Raw genomic sequence first — 19,609 nt, forward strand, 5'->3', positions numbered from 1 at the left:
AAAAAAATCTGTTTCATAATCTGGCAAGAGAGACCAAGTTTAAGAGCCACGATTTCAGCTGCTATTTGTCTGGCAGACAGCAGGTGCCTGGCCATTTACACGCATGAGCTCATTTCAGGTGCACGGTGGCTCGTGCAAGGTAGGTACTGCCCTCCTCTTGGAGACGAAGTTACTCCAGGCTGGCCGCTCCGATGTGGCTGTGCATTCAGGGCTGACCCTGGACTCTCCAGGTCAAGAATGTAGGGAATCAGAGGGGAAGGAGGCTCCTCCGCAGGTGCCAGTGGGCTGTGGGTGTCGCGAGCGGAGGCCCGAGGCGCCGTCCCGTTAGGCCCGCAGGGTGGAGCGGGCAGGTGCAGGCCCTGAGGCGGGCGGGAGAGCGGGGGCTGTAACTTGCAGCCCCGGGGGCGGGGGGAGGGGTAAGGGGGGCAGCCAGGTGCCACGGGCCGGGGCCCCGGCCGCGGGTGCAGCGCCCCCTGGGCGGGTCGGTTGGTTGGCGGACGGGGACGCGCGCGGGGCGGCACGGGGACGCGCGGGGCGGCGGGGACGCGCGGGCGGCGAGGCCTGCGCGCCTGGCTGCGGGAGCCATGCGGCGGGCGAGAAGCGGCGCGGCCGCCAAGCCACGCGTGCAGAAGCGGCCGGGAGCCTCCGGGGCCCCCGCGGCCGCCCCCTCGGCCCCCAGCGCCAGCCGCTCCCGGCGCTCCACGGGCCAGGCCGGGGGCGAGAGCAGGGCGGCGGCGAGGCAGCCGTCGGCGAAGCGGCGGCCGACGCAGTCGTCGCCGCGGGCCCAGGAGGCGGGCCCCGGGCAGCCGCCGCCGGAGCTGCCTCTGCTCCCGCCGCCGCCGCCGCCGCCGCCGCCGCCGCCGCCGCCCCCCCCCGCCTCGCCCGCTGCCTCGCTGCCCGACCTGGGCGACCAGCGGGAGCGCTGGGAGACGTTCCAGAAGCGACACAGACTCACCTTCGAGGGCGCCGCCAAGCTGCTGCTGGACACCTTGTGAGTGCGGCCGGGGCCGGGCGCGGGACCCGGCGCCACGCGGACGCCCGCAGCGCGAGAGCGGCTGCCGCGGGCCGGGGCAGGTTTTCGGCTCCGCGTCCTTTCCCGCACCGTGACCCACGCGTTCCCGGCTGCTAGCACCGGGCGCGTCTCTAAGTGGCACGGCCGCGAGGCTTGGCTCGGGGCCGGCGTGCGGCCCTTGACGGGGCACTGCGTCCCGGAGCGTGAGAAGAGCCGCGCCGCGTCCTGGGACACAAAGGGTCTTTCCCGGGGACAGCCATCGTGCTCGGGACGTTGTCCCTCGTCTGGGCGCGCCGAGGGTGCGGGGGCCTTTCCCAGCGAGGAGACGATAAAGCCCAGGACTTTGTGCTCCTACCCGGGTCGCTTTTTATATTTGCGCACGTGTTTCTGGAGAGAGGGGGGCAGGGAGAGGCCGGCGGGTGGGCAGAAAAGCTGGAATAGTTTGGAACCAACCGGGAGGCGAGATCCCGTTATTGTTCCCGGCGCTCCCTGGGAGGGAGCGGAGTGCGGGGGAGGGGGTATTGATCCCGAGAGAAGCGCGCGCGAAGAGATGCTGGGCATCCGGGACGGCTTCGCGGGTACCTAAGCGGAGGGAGGGGGCCTCGATGCCCCTGGGTGGCTCGCTCTCCTTCGCTCCCCCCCAGCGTTGCTCCAGCGGGAGAAGAACCCCCAGGACCTGAGACGGATGGGGCCAGGGGAGGATTTCAGAGTGTCCGTGGTGTTAGAAACCAGCTATGAACTCCGGCAGCGGCTGCCGGAGCATCTGGATCCCTGCCCCGTAGGACAGTTGTGCTGCAGAGAAATATTTTAGCACCCTAATAATCTAGCTCCGTGTCCGTGATTTTATGAATTACGAAGAGCAGTCAAAACCACAGGAAAAACCAGGCCGACCTAACAATTGCATAACAACCCGAGGGTTACGCCTTTTCTTGATCAAAAAATGTTCTTTTGTCCTTAATCCAGAAGAAAGTGGTTAGGGTGCGTCTTCTCGGAGGTGAAATATTTGGTTACCTGTGTGCTTCACTTTCTGATTTATTGTCTTGGACTGCAGGCTGAACAGTTTTGTTTTTTTACATTCGTCATTAAACATTTTTGAGCCCCTATGATGTGCTGCCTATTGCTAGGTGTAAGGGCTATAAAGACCCCATGAAATGTAAAACTCAAATTTGTAGTAAATTTTTACTTTAAAACAAACTTGATAAGTGGTCAAGAAAATGATTTTAAAATGTTGATAACAGACAAGGGAGCTCGTTTTGTTTTGTTTTTACCTGTCAGATTGGTTTGAGTGCGTACACTCATTTTAAAAAACCAAAACTCACTAAATTAACTTACATGCAAAAACAATGCATAACTCCGCGCTGTTTTGTGAAAATATTATTGTATAGAAAGAAGTCTGCAGGAATCTATTGCATATAGTTAACTGTGGATCGCTCCGGGTGTTAAGATTATAGGAGGCTTTCTTTTTTTAACATTATCAAATGTTGTAATGTTTTAATTTTTTTTTTTTACAATGAGCGTTATTTTATGTGCAGAAAAGATTTTAAATACAAGTTCACTGATTCAACCTGTAAAGAAATGTGGAATAACCAAAAAAAAAAAAAAAAAGCAAAATAAAACTGCATGTTTTTTTTTTCCTGTAATTATTGCTTGAGCAGGGACAGTGAAAGGTTTTCTCATTGCTGAGAAGTGTTCAGCCCTTTTGGAGTGCAATTTGATGTTACTTATCAAGCTTAATAAAGTTCAGTTAAGGGCCTGGCTTACATATGTTTTAAAAGGATTAAAATAGCATGTCATATGGGGCGCCTGGGTAACTCAGTTGGTTAAGTGTCCGACTCTTGGTTTCAGCTCAGGTCATGATCTCATGGTTGGTGGGTTCAAGCCCCACATGGGGCTCTGCTCTCACAGTATGGAGCCTGCTCAGAATTCTCTCTCTCACTGTCTCTCTGCCCTTCCCTCGCTCGTGTGCTCTCTCTCTCTCAAAATAAATAAATAAACTTAAAAAGAATGTAATGTGTACGTATAGCTCTGTGAAGAGTCCTGTATATGCAAGATACTGGTGGAGAGTGTAGCAAACATTCCAGAATTCTTCTCAGAAGAAGCCTTTTCCCAACTACCAGATTCAGGTCCCCTCGTTTTACTTTTTCCTAGCGGTTTGTACTACTACAGTCCCTTAAATACTACTTGGGTCATTTCTTTGATGGCTGCCTATGGTTGCCAGGGCCAGGAGCCTTGTCTGCTGTATCTCACTGTTCTCTCCCGGGTGTCTAGCTCATTTAAAAATTAAAATTAAAATAAAAAAATCCAGGTAAGTCTTTGACATGTACATACACATGTTTGAGTGGGTGGGATCAGGATCCTCCACCCAAGTCCCATGGTGTATATTATTGGAATGTTTTATTTTTGCGACCTAATAGAATATAAGAAATTTTTTAAACGAGAGGTCATCGAGAAGACCTTTATAAAAGGCCTTTCTTTTATAGCATTGCCAGTACCTCCTCAAGAGAAGACTTTTGTCCCATCCTGCTTCCTTGTTCCAACAAGGAGAGAGAGAGAGAGAGAGAGAGAGAGAGAGAGAGAGAAAGCGTGAGCTGTGCAATAAGGTCCTGCCTGACTGTCCAGAACTCCTTATCTTTCTGATTTTTTGTTTCCCGTAGCGAATACCAGGGCCTGGTGAAACACACCGGAGGCTGCCACTGTGGGGCGGTTCGTTTTGAAGTTTGGGCCTCGGCGGACTTGCACATCTTTGACTGCAAGTGAGTTTTCTCTTCCCGAGTTGCTGGCGGGGACTTGAGAGTTAAAACATCATCTGGGGAGTCAGGGTACCGGGGAGACAGCGTTGGCCACCAGCTCATCGCTGTTGGCCTCGGGTGATGGGTACGTAAGGGTTCCTTCTATTTTTTTTTTCCTTTTGTATATGCTAGACGTTTTCGGTAATATATTTTTTTTAAACATGGGGGGAAGCTAAAAATAACCGAGCCTGCTCTGTGAGAAAGAGAGAGAGAGAGAGAGAGCGAGCGAGCACACAAGCGAGCTCACTCCTACAGTACATTCCCCGGGTGACACAGAGCAGGGCCCTCCAGGCTTATGCCTCCCAGCATCACCCCTCGGACTGTACTGGTGGAGGGTTGACACGGAGCAGTTAGCTGGAGGCAGGTCAGGCTGGGCACGGAATGACAAGCCTTGGTTGGGCACAGTCCTCACAGGGGTCTAGAGGTGGGGGTAAGCGGGGGGATACGAGTGGAGGCTGTGCACACCTGGAAGCTTCCATGCTCCAGGCCCTCGGGCTCTGTTCTGGATGAGGCAGATGGTCCCAGCAGGATTCACGGAGGGCCCGGTTTTAGCACCTTCCCAGGCCAGTTGTCATAAAACAAAGGCATGACAGGCTGTGGCTTCTGAACCCATAGTTAGCACAAAACTAGTTGTTCAACGGGATCCGGTCCTTTTTTGCCCCCTCGACGGTGCAGTCCCTGAATCACATAGGGATGATATATAAACACCACGGAATTACTCGCATGGAGAACCGACCAGGCTGCTAGCAGTGGAGTCCAGATTGGAGAAGCAGCACCGTGGGGACAATCTGTTAGAGGATTCTATATGAAATTCGACCTTTTTCTCAAAGGCGGACGGAAAAGGGGGATTTAGATTTGATTCCGAAGATGGTCATTCCGAGGATTCATCCGACTCAGAGGCCAGGCTTTCTGTGATGTACAGATGAGGAAGCAGGAAACCCAAACCGCCTTGTGCGCTTTAGGTGTAGGGATCCCGGAGGCATAAGATGGTACCCATGCCTGACGTTTGTTTTCTAAGTGTTTCTAGAATCCAGCAGTTCCCTTCACTGTAATAGGGTGTGTGGGGGGGGGTGGTGTGGGAGAGTAGGCAGCAGGAATGTGGTCGTGACGGTCCGGTTTTCCGAGGGGCATGCAGCTTTGACCGCTGAGCCGAGACCCCTGGTGGCCCGTCCATCTGCGTGAGCTCCCCTTTCCCTGAACGGTGCTGACAGGGGCTTCACCTCTGGGGACATACTGGTGGTGGGGGGGATGCTTGTTTCACAATCTGGGAACTGCTCTTTTTTTTTGTAGCTGCAGCATTTGCAAGAAGAAACAGAATAGACACTTCATTGTCCCAGCTTCTCGCTTCAAGCTCCTGAAGGTTAGTGCTAAGAGCAGGTGGGAGGAGCCCCTGACTCCCTGTGGGTCCCCTGTGGAGTGCGAGACTCAGGGAGCACAGCAGGACCTCTTCAGGGGGCCTTCATTTTCCTTGTCACCCCAGGTTTCACGTGTATTTCTACAAGGCTGTATTATTTTCCCCCTTGAGATTTTGGATGAAGGTTTGATGTGACTGTAGAAACATTAAAAATAGAATCAAAAAATAAATACGGTTACCCAAATCCCATCAACCAAAGGTAACTACTGTTACATTTGGGTATAGATCCTCGTGCATTATTTTCTATGTGGGTAAATACAACTAAATAATAATAATATTGTATATGTTATCAGAGTAGGATTTTATCTTTTTTTTCTGTTGTATAACCAACTTTTATCATTTCCCCATGAAAAATATATGACTTAAAAACTTTGTTTAATGATGAATTAAAATTTCTGTTGAGGTATAGTTGATATATAACATTAGTTTTAGGGGTACATCATAATGATTCGATATTTGTATATATTGCAAAATGGTCAGCACAAGCACAGTTAGTCTAGTTAACATCTGTCACCGCCCATACAGAATATTTTTTTTCTTCTGGTGAGGACTTTTTTTAAAAAAATCTTTTTAATGTTTTATTTATTTTTGAGAGAGAGAGACAGAGCGTGAGCAGGGGAGGGGCAGAGAGAGAGGGAGACACAGAATCCGAAGCGGGCTCCAGGCTCTGAGCCATCAGCACAGAGCCCGACGTGGGGCTCGAACTCACAAATGGTGACATCATGACCTGAGCCGAAGTCGGATGCTTAACCGACTGAGCCACCCAGGTGCCCCATCTTGTGATGAGGACTAAGATTTCTTCTCTTAGCAGCTTTCAAATACACAGCAACAGCATTGTTAACTATAGTCACCATGCTGTTACATTTCCAGGCCTGTTTGTAACCAAAAGTTCGTAGCTTTTGACCTCCTTCGCCCATTTTGACCACCCACCCCCTTGCCTCTGCCAACCACCCGGCTGTTCTCTTAAGCTTAGTTTTTTGTTTTGTTTTTAAATTCTGCATGTAAATGGGATTATACAGTTTTTGTCTTTCTCTGATTTATTTCAATTACCATAATTCCCTTAAGGTCCATCCATGCTGTCGCAAATGGCAAGATTTCATTCTTTGTAATGGCTGAATAGTATTCCATCGTGTGTGTGTGTTTGTGTGTGTGTGTGTCTGTACATCGTACCTCTTTATCCATTCACTCATCAGCGGACGCTTAGGTTGTTTCCATATTTTGGCTATTGTAAATAATGCAGCAATAAACATTAAAATGGTGAATTTTATGGTGTGTGAATTATATCCCAGTTTTCAAAATCAAGTGCATTTCCAATACAAATAATGGACATTAAGAAACAAATTGAGACCATCATACCATTTGAAGTAATGCAAAGAAAGTTAAATACTTAGGTGTTCAGTTAACAAAATGCTTCCCTGATCTGTGTCCTGAATATCATAGAAGGTTGGTGAAGTTATTGAGAAGAACTGGGTAAGTGGACAGACACCATGTGTCTGTGGATGGCAACATAGTATTGATGTTCGTTCTCCCCACCCAGCCTGCCTTTAGGTTTAATGCAATTTCTGTCAAAACCCCAGGAGGGCTTTTGCAGACATAGGCAAGATTAACTATAAAATTTATTGGGAAACACACAGGCCCTAAAATACCTAAAACAATCTCCACAGAGAACAATGAAGTGGAACAAAGCAACTCCGCTTGACACGAAGGCTTATTGTGTAGACGTAGTCATCAGGGTAGTGTTACATGGTCAGAGATGTGGATCAATAGAAAGGAATAGAGGCTCAGAAGTAGACTCAGTGCCATATGCTCAAATTATTTTTCAAAGGCACTGTTTCCTTGTTGATTTTCTGTCCAAGTGATCTATCCATTGACATAAGTGGGGCGTGAAGGCCTCTCCTATGATTGTATTACCATCCATTTCTTTATGTCTGTGAATAGTTGCTTGATGAATTTAGGTGCTTTCATGTTGGGTCCATAGATATTTACAATTATTTACACTCCGTTGGATCGTTCCCTTTATCATTTTGTAGTGTCTTTGTCTCTTTGTTTTAAAATTTTTCTTTTCTTAAAATTTTTTTTTTTCAACATTTTTTATTTATTTTTGGGACAGAGAGAGACAGAGCATGAACGGGGGAGGGGCAGAGAGAGAGGGAGACACAGAATCGGAAACAGGCTCCAGGCTCCGAGCCATCAGCCCAGAGCCTGACGCGGGGCTCGAACTCACGGACCGCGAGATCGTGACCTGGCTGAAGTCGGACGCTTAACTGACTGCGCCACCCAGGCGCCCCATAAAATTTTTCTTTTCTTAAATGTTTGTTTATGAGAGAGAGAGAGCGTGCGAGCATGAGCAGGGGAGGGGCAGAAAGAGGGGGAGACACAGAATCTGAAGCAGGCTCCTGGCAGAGCCCCACGTGGGGCTCGAACTCACAAACCGCGAGATCATGACCTGAGCTGAAGTCGGACACTTAACCGACTGAGCCACCCAGGCGCGCCCCGTCTCTTTGTTTTAAAGTCTGTTTTTTCTGATGGAAGTCTTGCTACTCCAGCTTTCTTTTTGCTTCCATTTGCATGGTAAATGTTTTTTTGTCCCTTCACTTTCCTTCTACATGTGTCCTTAGATCTGAAGTGAGTCTCTTGTAGGCAGCATGTTGATGGATCTTGCTGATTTAAACACGTTTTAACTTTACTATTTTGGGGAACTCTTTTGTGCTGGGTGGAGGTTTTGAAAGGTACAAAAGTAGATCTTCCCTCCATTGTCCTTCAGCCCCTGAATCTCTCCCCCCACCCAATCATTTCCTAATGTATTTATACTGCCATTCCTGTATTTGCAGCATATTTTGTTATGTGAATGTACCATATTCCTGTATTTGAACTTCTAGGTTGAGTGCAGTTTTCCCCCCAGTTACAAACAACACTGTGATGAACCTCCCCGTGTATAAATCTTTGGTAATTTAGCAATTCCTTTAGGATCAATTCTCTTGGAAATAAAATCTCTGGTCAAAGAATATAACCTTTTTAAAAAAGGCTTTGGCACACCGGTGCTAATACGGGGTAGGATCGGGATTCAGTTGCACCCTCGGTTCCCGTTGCCCCTCCTGTGGTCTGACAGACTTCTCTGTGCTTTGGTGTAATACTATGTTTCCATGTCTGTCTCCTTTATTAGGGTCTCCCAAGTGCCACCTTTTGTCAGCTTCTGGTCTTGTGGGCGTGGCATCGAACGGGCCCTCGGGGTCTGGGAGGAAAACCTGAGTGAATGAATGAATGAGTGATGGTCTTTCCTGGTTAGTGAGATTTTTAATCCCAGACGCTTGGGGTTTATTTGTCTCCTTTTCTTTGTTTGCCCCTTGATCCTTTGTGGGGGCGCCCGGGGGAGGAGGGGCACGCCCGGGCAGCACACTTCTCCATCTTTCCCGTAAACCCGGAGAATGCCACTGTGCTCTCCTCGGAAGCCTGCTGAAGGCTGTGGCCCCAGTTCAGCTTCGTCCCTGAGCACCTGTGACAGATGGTTCCCGAAGGCGTCAGCAGGTACAGCCATTGGCTCTTGGGTCTTGGAATTGATACTTTTTTCCTCCTTAGGCCTGCCACTACTGCATTTTCCTGGTGCCCTAGAGCAACATACTCAGCCCTAGCCTGTGGAAGGAGTGATTTTGTTTGTTTGATTTTTAATTAAGTGCAAAACCTCTTCATTCAACAAGTATTTCTGGGACACCCCGCATGACCCAGCACCGACCCACTGAAACCCAGCAGCCAACTCGACAGACAAGGCCCTTGTTCTCTTAGTTTATGTGTTTTAGGTGGGCAGACAGATAAATAAGAAAAAGTCCAGTAAGGCCATGTGGAAAGTTAAAATAGAGCAATGTGATAGAAGGTTGCTGGGTGGCTAGTGTAGATCGGTTAGGGAAGGTCTGGCTGGGGTTTACATGGTGAAGACGTGGGGGGGGGGGGCGGGGCTGGAAGAGTGTCCCAGGCAAAGGGAATGCTTGTCGCAGAGGGGCACGTGCTTGGCACGTCTAAGGAGCTCAACAGCGGCCAGACAGGTGCTCTGTGGGGTGCAGGTGAAGGAGCGGACCCAGATGGCATCAGGGACAGAAATGGGACCAGACAAGGAGACCGTGTGAAGCCCGTGGAGGGTTTCGAGCAGGGTGGTGACAAGGCCCGCTTGGACGATTTCCAAGCTCACTTTGGCTGCTATGTGGGGAATGGATTGTGAGGGGGTAAGCACGGAGACAGGCAGCCAGGAGGTTGCTGGGGGGGGGCAAGGGAGAGGTGACGGGAGCCTGGATTGGGGTGGTAGTCATGGCGACAGAAGGAAAATAGATATTTGGGGTTTATTTCCGAGCGGTGGCTCTCAAGCTTCAGTGCGTGCAGGGTCAGCCAGAGGGCGTGTTAAAGGAGAGCGCCGTAGGGCTGGGAGGGGAGGCCCAAGAATTGACCTTTCTTGCAAGTTCGCGGGTGACGGTGATGCTGCCGGTCCTGGGACCACACTCGGAGAGCCACCGCTTCAGGGGAAGGGTGAACGGGGTTAGACAAAGGGTGGACGTGGAGAAGGGGGAAAGAGGCGTCGGAGTCACATCCACGCTGTGGGGCCCGAGCAGCAGCTCGGCGATGGTGAGGTCAGCTCCTGGGGGAGGAGCAGGCGTGCGGGAGCACTGGCCGCGGTGATTCTTTCTTGGAAAAGTCCAACTGAGGACGGGGTAGACATTCACCGAGACGGAGATGGAAACGGGCAGCTGGGGGCGCCGGTCTGGAGTTGACAGCGAGCGGAGTTGCCGCCGCTGAAGCATTGAACTGTGAGACTGAGTTGCCGACACTCAGAGGCTTGGGCGGAGGGGCCTGAGAAGGATGGCCACCGGGGGATGGAGGAAAGTCGGTCGAGTGTGGTGTCCTCAGACAACCGGTTTCACAACGGAAGGACTGGTACCGAGAGGTCAGGTTAAGAGGAGTACGTTGTGGGGGGAGGGGGGGGCGCCTGGGCGGCTCAGTGGGTTAAGCGGCCGACTCTTGGTTTCAGCTCGGGCCATGATCTCACGGTTCGTGGGTTCGAGCCCCGCGTCGGGCTCTGTGCTGCCGGCTCGGAGCCCGGAGCCTGCTTCGGATTCTGTATCTCCCTCTCTCTCTCTGCCCCTCCCGTGCTCGTGCTCTGTCTGGCTCTGTCTCTCTCTCCAAAATAAACATTAAAAGAAAACAACAGAAATGGTCAAATAAATACATACGTACACAAACAAATAGGGTAATAAAATGGAAATGATAATCTACTACACAAGTTATTTCATACCTCGTTTCTCAATTAATGTTCAACCTTGGAGTTTGTTCCATGTTAGTATTTGGAAGTAGAACTGTCTCACTCTTTCTAAAAGTTGCAGTGTCCCCGTTTCATGGGTGTCCATCATTGCTGTGACCAGTGTTCTGTTGATGGCCGTTTTCCGTTTTTCCAATTATCTGTAGCCTTGTTTTCAACAGTGCTGTAGTATCTGCGTACGTACCTTTGGATGGACGTGCAATTTTGATGGCAGGATAAAGTTCTAGAAGTGGAATTTCTGTGCTAAAGGATGTGTTTTTCAATTTTGGTAGATGTTGCCAAATGTTAGCAATTTACGTCCCCATGGCTGGTATTTGAGAGCGCGTGTACCAAGTTAACCAACTTTTATTTTGGCCCACCTGCCAGTGAAAAAAATAACCTTGCAGTTTATGAGCGCGAATATCATTTCATAGGTGGCAGAGTGATTTCCTTTCCCTTTTCTCTGTTTGCCCGGTTTCGTGTCCTTCTGCCCAGTTTCCCGTTTGTATTATCCATTAAGGAAATTAGCCCTTTGACCGTGATGTCTGGCAAATAATTCTTTTCCTAGTTTGTCCTTAGTAGATGAACTCCAGTAAAATCAACACTTGTCTTAAGATCTCGAGCAGTGCTGTTTGGGGACAGGGAGAGCCAGTCCCTGGGGTGAGCCTTTTAGGCCCGGAAGGCGGGCATTTTCTCTTCCTGACATTGACGGGACGTGCTGTCTTGCCGTGGATCCGGAACCGCTTGAGGCTGAGTTGTTCGGCAATGTGCTTGACAAAGAGAAGCCGTGAGCTGCCTCGCTCAGGGCCGACGTGTCTCTGGGCGGCGTAGGTGGGCCCTTGTCCCGGAGCCGCCTCCAGTCTCTGCGGGAGATTGGACATGTCCTCATAATCCTGAAAGCCCTACAAAAGGGCTTCCCCCCCCGCCCCCGTTGAGCCTTTTAAAAGATTTAATTTTTTTTGATGACCAAGAAAACCAAAAAAAAAAAAAAAAAAAAACCCCACCTCTTTGTAAAAGGAGAACATCTATTTTGCCTGTTCTTGCTTAGGGAGCAGAGAGTATAACCACATACACGTTCAACACGCACAAGGCGCAGCACACGTTCTGTAAGAGATGCGGCGTTCAGAGCTTTTACACTCCCCGCTCGAACCCTGGAGGCTTCGGTAAGTGAAGGGAATGGGCCGCCAGCGCACGGGGCGGGGGGGGGGGGGGGAGGACACGGAGACGCGCCGTGTGGCTGCTCCAGGTCAACGCGGGCCTATTTGGCTTGCCTCTTGCTTGGCCGGGCCCTTCCACACGCGTCTTATGGAAGAACAGGGCTCTTTCAGCCAAGGTTCTTTTTTTTTTTTTTTTTTTTTTCCTCAAATGATGGCATAGAAGGTTGGCTCTGGTCATTCGCCCAGAAACCTTCCTGGGCTGGCTCTGCCAGAGCTGCGTGTCGCTGGGGCTGACATTAAAAGGTGGACAGAGAAGAGGAGACGGGCCGGGGTTGGGGCCGGGGGGGGGGGGGGGGGGAGGGGGGGGGAATTTTAACACCCGTGATGGTTAAGGGAGTGAAGGAGGCAAGAATGTGGAGGATTGATAATGCCATTTAAAAAATTGGGGCGCCTGGGTGGCTCAGTTGGTTAAGCGTCCGACTCCAGCTCTGTCTGTGAGTTCAAGCCCTGCGTCGGGCTCTGTGCTGACAGCTCGGAGCCTGGAGCCTGCTTCGGATTCTGCGTCTCCCTCCCTGCCCCTCCCCCACTCAACGTTTTGTCTTCTATCTCTCAAAAATAAATAAAAATGTTAAAAAATTAAAATACTCCGTTTGTTTCAAACACACACAGCAGAATCCCCAAGCCCCTCTTCAGGTGCAGTTAGGGTCTGAGGAGAGGAAGCAAGCTTTGGACACTTGTTCAGGATGACTGCAAATGCAGTGTGAGTTGAGTGGGAAGCAGCAGGTGTTCCCTGGGATCTGGTGCCCTCCAGAGCTGTGGTGGGGCCGTTGTGACCGTGGCGGTTTTGTGCCTTATGGTTGGGGGCGGGGCGTGACAGCACCCTTGTCCTCCCCGCCCCATTTGTTCAGCAGCTCCCGTTCTCATCTGTCCCGTGGAGAGGCCTTCCTGCCTGCCTTAATCCAGAAAGGCTTTCGGGAGGTATAAGATCCTATAAAGGTGGGCAGGTGTTTAATGCTTAGGAAGTTCTATCTAAACCCTGGAAGAGGCCTGTGGATTCTTCAGGCTGCCAGTCAGATCGTTCTAGGCTTGAATCTTTGTACTCTCGGCGTGGCACTGAATGGTATCCAACCTTGGCATCCCTGGTTTAGGAAGTCTGGTCCCCATCTGAGAGGTGAGGAAAGCAAAGCTTTACCAGCGTGTCGCTGTTGATACACGGATCGGCAGTACGGCGACGCTTGTGGGTGTGGGTCTGTCCAAGAGCCAGCACAGTACCTACTGTCATTCACACCTGGGACCTTGCTTTTTCTGTGTCACCTCCCCTAGGAATCGCCCCCCATTGCCTAGATGAGGGCACCGTGCGGAGTGTGGTCATTGAGGAATTCAATGGCACCGATTGGGAAAAGGCCATGAAGGAGCACAAGACCATCAAGAACATGTCTAAAGAGTGAGCTCCTGCTTCGCCCTTCCTGAAAAGGAGGAACGATGGGGGCCAGCAGCTTTGCTGTCCCCGCTGCACCTCGGTGGTGCTCGTGAATGTGGCTGACTGGGGCCACTGGCTCCGTTGGCCAGCGGCCGTCTGGATGTTCGCAGTTTGCTCCAGCTACCAGTTTCTTTAGGCAGCTCTTTGTCCTTCCTCAGCCCAGTTTTGATGTAGGCTAGTTGGTATCCTTTCTCTTCTCAACTTTTGTGTGATCTTTTAGAAAAATAAATATTTTTAACATGAAAGCAGTTGCCGCGGTTTATCATTGTCTTTGCACTTTGATTTTGCTTCTGAGGCCAGTCATTTAATAGCAGATTGATTGATTGATTGATTGATTATTTTAGAAGGGGGGAGGGGCAGAAGGAGAGAGAGAATCTTTTTTTTTTTTTCCTTAAGTTTATTTATTTATTTGAGAGAGAGACAGCACAAGTGGGGAAGGGGCAGAGAGAGGGGGAGAGAGAGAGAATCCCAAGCAGGCTCCACCCTGCCGGTGCAGAGCGTGATGGGCTCAAACTCATGAAACCACAAGATCACGACCTGAGCTGAAACCAAGAGTTGAATGCTCAACCAACTGAGCCACTGAGGCACCCCTGATTTCTTTTCTTTTTTTTTTTAATTGGGGTAAAATACCCATAACGTGAAATTGACCATCTTAATCCTTTTCAAGTGTCCAGTTTAGCAGTGTTAAGTCCATTCACATTGTTGTGCAACCCATTTCCAGAACTTTTCATCTGGCAAAACTGAATCTCTGTACACATTAAAGAACAACTTTGAGTCTCTCTCTATATATATATGTATGTGTTTGTGTATACACATATATATACATATATATACACACACACATATATATACACACACACACACATATATATATATATTACTGTTTATTTACAACTTTTTAAAATGTTTATTTATTTCTGAGAGAGAGAGACCATGTGAGCGGGGTAGGGGCAGAGAGAGAGGGAGACACAGAATCCAAAGCAGGCTCCAGGCTCTGAGTTGTCAGCACAGAGCCTGACGTGGGGCTTGAACTCACGAGCCATGAGATCATGACCTGAGCTGAAACCGGATGCCCAACCGAGTGAGCCACCCAGGTGCCCCTATTTACAATTTCTTAAATGCTTATGTTTGAAAGAGAGAGCATGAGTGGGGTGGGGGGCAGAGATAGAGGGGGACAAAGGATCTGAAGCAGTCTCTGTCCTGACAGCACAGAGCTCAGTGGGGCTCGAACTCACAAACTGTGAGATACGACCTGAGCCAAAGTCGGACGCTTAACCGACTGAGCCACCCAGGCACCCTGAGTCTGTATTTTTTTTTTTAAACGTTTAATTATTATTGAGAGACAGACACAGAGCGTGAGCAGGGGAGGGGTAGAGCCGGGGAGACACAGAATCCGAAGTAGGCTCCAGGCTCCGAGCTGTCAGCACAGAGCCCGACGCGGGGCTCGAACTCACAAACTGCAATACCATGATCTGAGCCGAAGTCGGTCACTTAACCAACTAAGCCACCCAGGCGCCCCAACTGAGTCTGTATTTTTAAATGAAGCAACATTTAGGAAGGTAGAATGGAAAAGTAACTGTGTGAACAGAGGTAGGGACCCAGAGTAAAGCCAGACTGGACTGGAGGCTTCCGATGGGAGGAAGTAATAGAAGGAATCAGAAAAACATGTTGGAAGCCAGCCTGTGGACAGTGTTGGATATTAAGCTCAGGAATTTCGCCTTTATTTTATTGTCACTGGGAACCCCCAAACAGCTTTGAACAGGATGAGTAATGCCTGGCCCGTTACGGAGTCTCTTGACTGGTTCCGCTGTCCCCCGACCCGCCTCGCTTCGCATTGCTGCTTGTTGTAATCAGGTCAAGTTTCCTAGAGCATTCCTTTCGTTACCAAATCCTGAGTATATTCATAACGGCACATGCTTAATAAACATTTGCTCTTTGTCTAGGGAGATTAATCATGAAGTGACTCGTGAGGGAGACTAGACCGGGAGAAGGAACAGGGAGAGGAAATGCAGAGGGATTGGTGTTCCATAGGCTCACCACCTCTTCCAGGCTGGCGGACAGCATGTTCACTGTAAGGCTGGAAGGCGCTGGTAAGAAATTACACAGGTAAAACATGAGTGCCTGATCTACCCTTCCTATTGCAATGTTCTATAGAAACATAATTTTGTGTATCCTGCAAAACATCAGTGGTGCCACACTGCACCTTTTCTGCAGCTTGCATTTTTAAGGATATCTTGACCTCTTCATATCAATATACATATCCTCATTATTGACTGTGACATAGAATTGCACAGAAGGGGGGCGCCTGGGTGGCTCAGTGGGTTAAGCATCTGACTTCGGCTCAGGTCACGATCTCGCGGTCCGTGAGTTCGAGCCCCGTGTCGGGGTCTGTGCTGACAGCTCAGAGCCTGGAACCTGCTTCGGATTCTGTGTCTCTCTCTCTCTCTCTCAAAAATAAAAAAAAACATCAAAAATATTAATAATAAAATTGCACCGAATGGATATTGTTTATTTAACCTTTTTTTTTTCATGGAAAGTTGGGTTTTCTGCTTTTCCTTCACGGTGAGTATTGGCAATAAACATCCTTTTCCATGCATCTTTCTATATTTGTGTATTTGAGGATCTTTGTTGTCTATGTTCTGCGTTCAATAGAGGAAGGAGATGGGTCTAGAGACTGCGAGAACTTGCCAAAGTCAGACTCAACTGGCTGTAGTTAGTGGATATCCAAGTGATGAGATTCTCAGATTCTTTTTTTTTTTTTTCTTTCCTGAAATCAACCTTCACTTTCACGCTGGAGGCACAAGGGCCGGTGCTTGGTTTTGTGACTGATGGGAAGCTCGAGGCTGGTTCCCCCATCACCCCTCCTGGGGCGGGAAGAGGGCCCATGCCACAGGACGCTGCCGTTGCCCCAGTCCTAGGCTAACATACGGGTTCTGAGAGAGCACGCTTTTGATGTTTCCTGGCATTTCCTTCTGGGCGATGGTGCCACCATAGGACCGCCTACACGGCCTTGACCCGAGTCGATGGGGAATGTCACACTTGAGCCTTTTGAGTTCCTAGGCTCCGATTCCCTCTTCGCAGATCGCTAGAATTCTTTCCTTTATGACCTTGCCTCTTCCAAACGCCTCAGACCTTTTCCCACGTGCACTTAATTAGATCACATGTTATTCAGCTTTTAATTACTGTCGACTCCACTTCCGTGTGGATTTTTCTTATAATATCAGCATGGGACGGGAGCCCCACTGGCAGGGGTGAGAACGGCACGGGGGGGGGGGGGGTACACGCAGGATTCGGCCTTGACCGTGACCAAGACCAAGACCTCTGATCAAACTAGAGCTCTATTTTCGTTCCCCAACCTCTTGTGGTCCCAAGAACATAAACATTCTCTAGTTCTGGTGACTGTTCCATCCCGTTCTGTCTTGTCTCTCCATGAGGTTTGACACAAGGGTCACTTTTCACAGAATTCACTGACCTTATGCCCTGATGCTTTTTACCACCAACAGACGAGATAGGTGGTCTCCAGGGTAAGGTAAGTACCCTCCAGAAAATGCTCTGTTGGTATGTGGGAAGAAAATGTTGGGATTTTAACGTATCCTTTTAAAATTTATTTTCTGTGGATGTTTTAGAATATATATATTAGCACTCAAACATACATTATGTTATTATTAAGGGGTGCCTCGGTGGCTCAGTCAGTTGAGCATCTGATTCTTTGGCTCAGGTCATGATCTCAGGGTCATGGGCCGGAGCCCCCATCAAGCTCTGTCCTGGGCATGGGGCCAAGAATCCATGTTTTGGATTCTTTCTCTTCCTCTGCCTGTCTCCCTCATTCACGCATACTCTCTCTCATATATATATATTTTTTTTTTTTTTCACCTGAATATATATGTATATATATGGTTGAAAAATCATAGTTAGGAGATCACTGCTGTATTTCCCCCTGATCAGCACTATCCATCAAACATCTATCTATCCATGGTTGTAGCAGTTTCTATTTCTTTTATTTTTTTTTAAGTTTATTTATTTACTTTGAGAGAGGCAGAGACAGCATGGGGGGGGGGGGAGGAGCAGAGAGGAAGGGGGAGAGAGCATCCCAAGCAGCCTCCACACTGCCAGTGCAGAGCCTGACCTGTGAGAGCCCCTGCCATGCAAGATCATGACCTGAGCAGAAACCAAGAGTCAAATTCTTAACCGACTGAGCCCCACAGGTGCCTCTCTGTTCTTGAGAATAAATGCATACACATGGAATTGCAGAGTCCAGGGATACGTACATATGCAAGTTTTTTGATATATTGATTTCCAGAAGGTTCTACTATCTTGTGTTTCCTCCAGCAGCATATATGTGCTCATACCCTCACCTACAGAACACTAGGCGTTATTATTTATAGAAATCTTTGCAAACTAGATACATGAAAAGTGACATTTTCTTTTAATTTTTATTTCTTGGGGCACCTTCAGCTCAGGTCATGGTCTCACAGCTTGTGGATTTGAGCCCCGCGTTGGGCTCTGTGCTGACAGCTCAGAGCCTGGAGCCTGCTTCGGATTCTGTGTCTCCCTCTCCCTCTGCCCCTCCCCTGCTCACGCTCTGTCTCTCTCTTTCTCAAAAATAAATAAACATTGGGGCGCCTGGGTGGCACAGTCGGTTAAGCGTCCGACTTCAGCCAGGTCACGATCTCGCGGTCCGTGAGTTCGAGCCCCGCGTCAGGCTCTGGGCTGATGGCTCGGAGCCTGGAGCCTGTTTCCGATTCTGTGTCTCCCTCTCTCTCTGCCCCTCCCCCGTTCATGCTCTGTCTCTCTCTGTCCCAAAAATAAATAAAAAATGTTGAAAAAAAAAAAATTAAAAAAAAAAATAAATAAATAAACATTAAAAAAATTAATTTGTATTTATTATTACTGTGATTTATTTTTTTCCCATTTATTGTGTGTGTGAAAGAGAGAGAGAAAGAAATACCTATTCATGTCATCTGCAGTCTTCATCTTCCTCACTGGAAACCCCTCCCACCCTATTCCAATCAGCACCTTCAGTGAAAAATGGATTTTCATTCTTGCTTTAATTTGCATGCTCTGGCTACTGCTTAGGCTAAAGAGTTGTTTATTGGCCATTTGGATTTGCCTGCTAATAACATTTAAAACTTTTTTGTTGTGGGGGCGCCTGGGTGCTCAGTTGGTTAAGCGTCAAGCTCTTGATTTCAGCGCAGGTCGTGATCTCATGATTTGTGAGATCGAGCCATGTGTTGGGCTCTGTGCTGACAGCTGCAGAGCCTGATTAAGATTCTCTCTCTCTCTGCCCCTCCCCCATGCTCTCTCGCTCTCTCTCAAAAATAAATAAATAAATATTAAAAATAAACACATAAAATTCTTGTTGTGAAATATCTGTCTTTTCCTTTACATAGTTTCCAGCCTGGCTTGGTAAGGACTGCCCCGCTCCAAGGTATATATGCATTTAGTCTCCCAAATTTCCCAAATGATATGTATATATATGATATGATGCATATGATATATATATATAGATAGATAGAGATAATTTTTTTTTGAGAGAGAGAGAGGGAGAGAGAGCAGAGGCACAGAGAAAGAAAGAGAATTCCAAGCAGGGGCGCCTGGGTGGCGCAGTCGGTTAAGCGTCCGACTTCAGCCAGGTCACGATCTCGCGGTCCGTGAGTTCGAGCCCCGCGTCGGGCCCTGGGCTGATGGCTCGGAGCCTGGAGCCTGTTTCCGATTCTGTGTCTCCCTCTCTCTCTGCCCCTCCCCCGTTCATGCTCTGTCTCTCTCTGTCCCAAAAATAAATAAAAAACGTTGAAAAAAAAAAAAAAAAAAAAAAAAAAGAATTCCAAGCAAGCCCCAGGCCCGGTGCCCAAAACGGAGCATGACGTGGGGCTCAACCATGACCCTATGATCATGACCTGAGCCGAAACCGGGTTGGATGCTGAACCGACTGAGCCATGCAGATGCTCTCTATAAACAACATTGTTTCGATTTTTGCATGTAAATCTATAATTCATCTAGAATATATTTTTGTATTTGGTATAAGGTAGGGAGCTTTTATTTTCTTCCAAATGCCTGACCAACCATACACATTTATAAAATCCTTTCTCGCTGAATTAAAATGTCAACATCATAGAGTGATTCTCATATAATTTGGATCTATGTCCAGATTTTTTCTTCTGTTCAACGTTGGTTTACTCCTTCACCTCTGTTTTGATTGCAGTGGGTTTATATGTTTTAATATATAGAAATGCAGGTCTCATATTTCTGTCCCTTTTAATATTTATATTTTGGCTATCCTTGGACATTTTTGCGTCTAATATACTTTTCAAATAATTTTGTTGAGGCCCAAAGAGAACCCAGTAAGATTCTGACTGCAACTATATTAACTTTTTATATTAACTTTGTAAGAAAGGAATTTATACATATGTATATAACATGTAAACATATAGATTTCTAAATTAAAACTTACATGTACTACATATATTTGGTGTCCAATT

General features: G+C 48.5%; 1 protein-coding gene across 2 annotated transcripts; it reads left to right on the forward strand.

The window, feature by feature from the left end:
* Nucleotides 1–510: 510 nt before the first annotated feature.
* Nucleotides 511–15,550, forward strand: CENPV (centromere protein V). Of its 2 annotated transcripts, none has more exons than XM_058703157.1 (5): nt 511–991; nt 3,667–3,765; nt 5,092–5,161; nt 11,542–11,656; nt 15,074–15,550. In XM_058703157.1, exons 1-5 carry the CDS (start codon nt 585–587, stop codon nt 15,091–15,093), a joined length of 711 nt encoding a protein of 236 aa, XP_058559140.1. In that variant the 5' UTR covers nt 511–584; the 3' UTR covers nt 15,094–15,550. The 2 variants fall into 2 exon arrangements, with proteins under 2 accessions (XP_058559140.1, XP_058559139.1); XM_058703156.1 differs by lacking the exon at nt 15,074–15,550 and adding an exon at nt 12,974–13,375 and having other exon boundaries at nt 514–991.
* The last annotated feature ends 4,059 nt before the right edge of the window (nt 15,551–19,609 follow it).

Source organism: Neofelis nebulosa, chromosome 16 (assembly GCF_028018385.1).
Source record: "Neofelis nebulosa isolate mNeoNeb1 chromosome 16, mNeoNeb1.pri, whole genome shotgun sequence".
Taxonomy (NCBI): domain Eukaryota; kingdom Metazoa; phylum Chordata; class Mammalia; order Carnivora; family Felidae; genus Neofelis; species Neofelis nebulosa.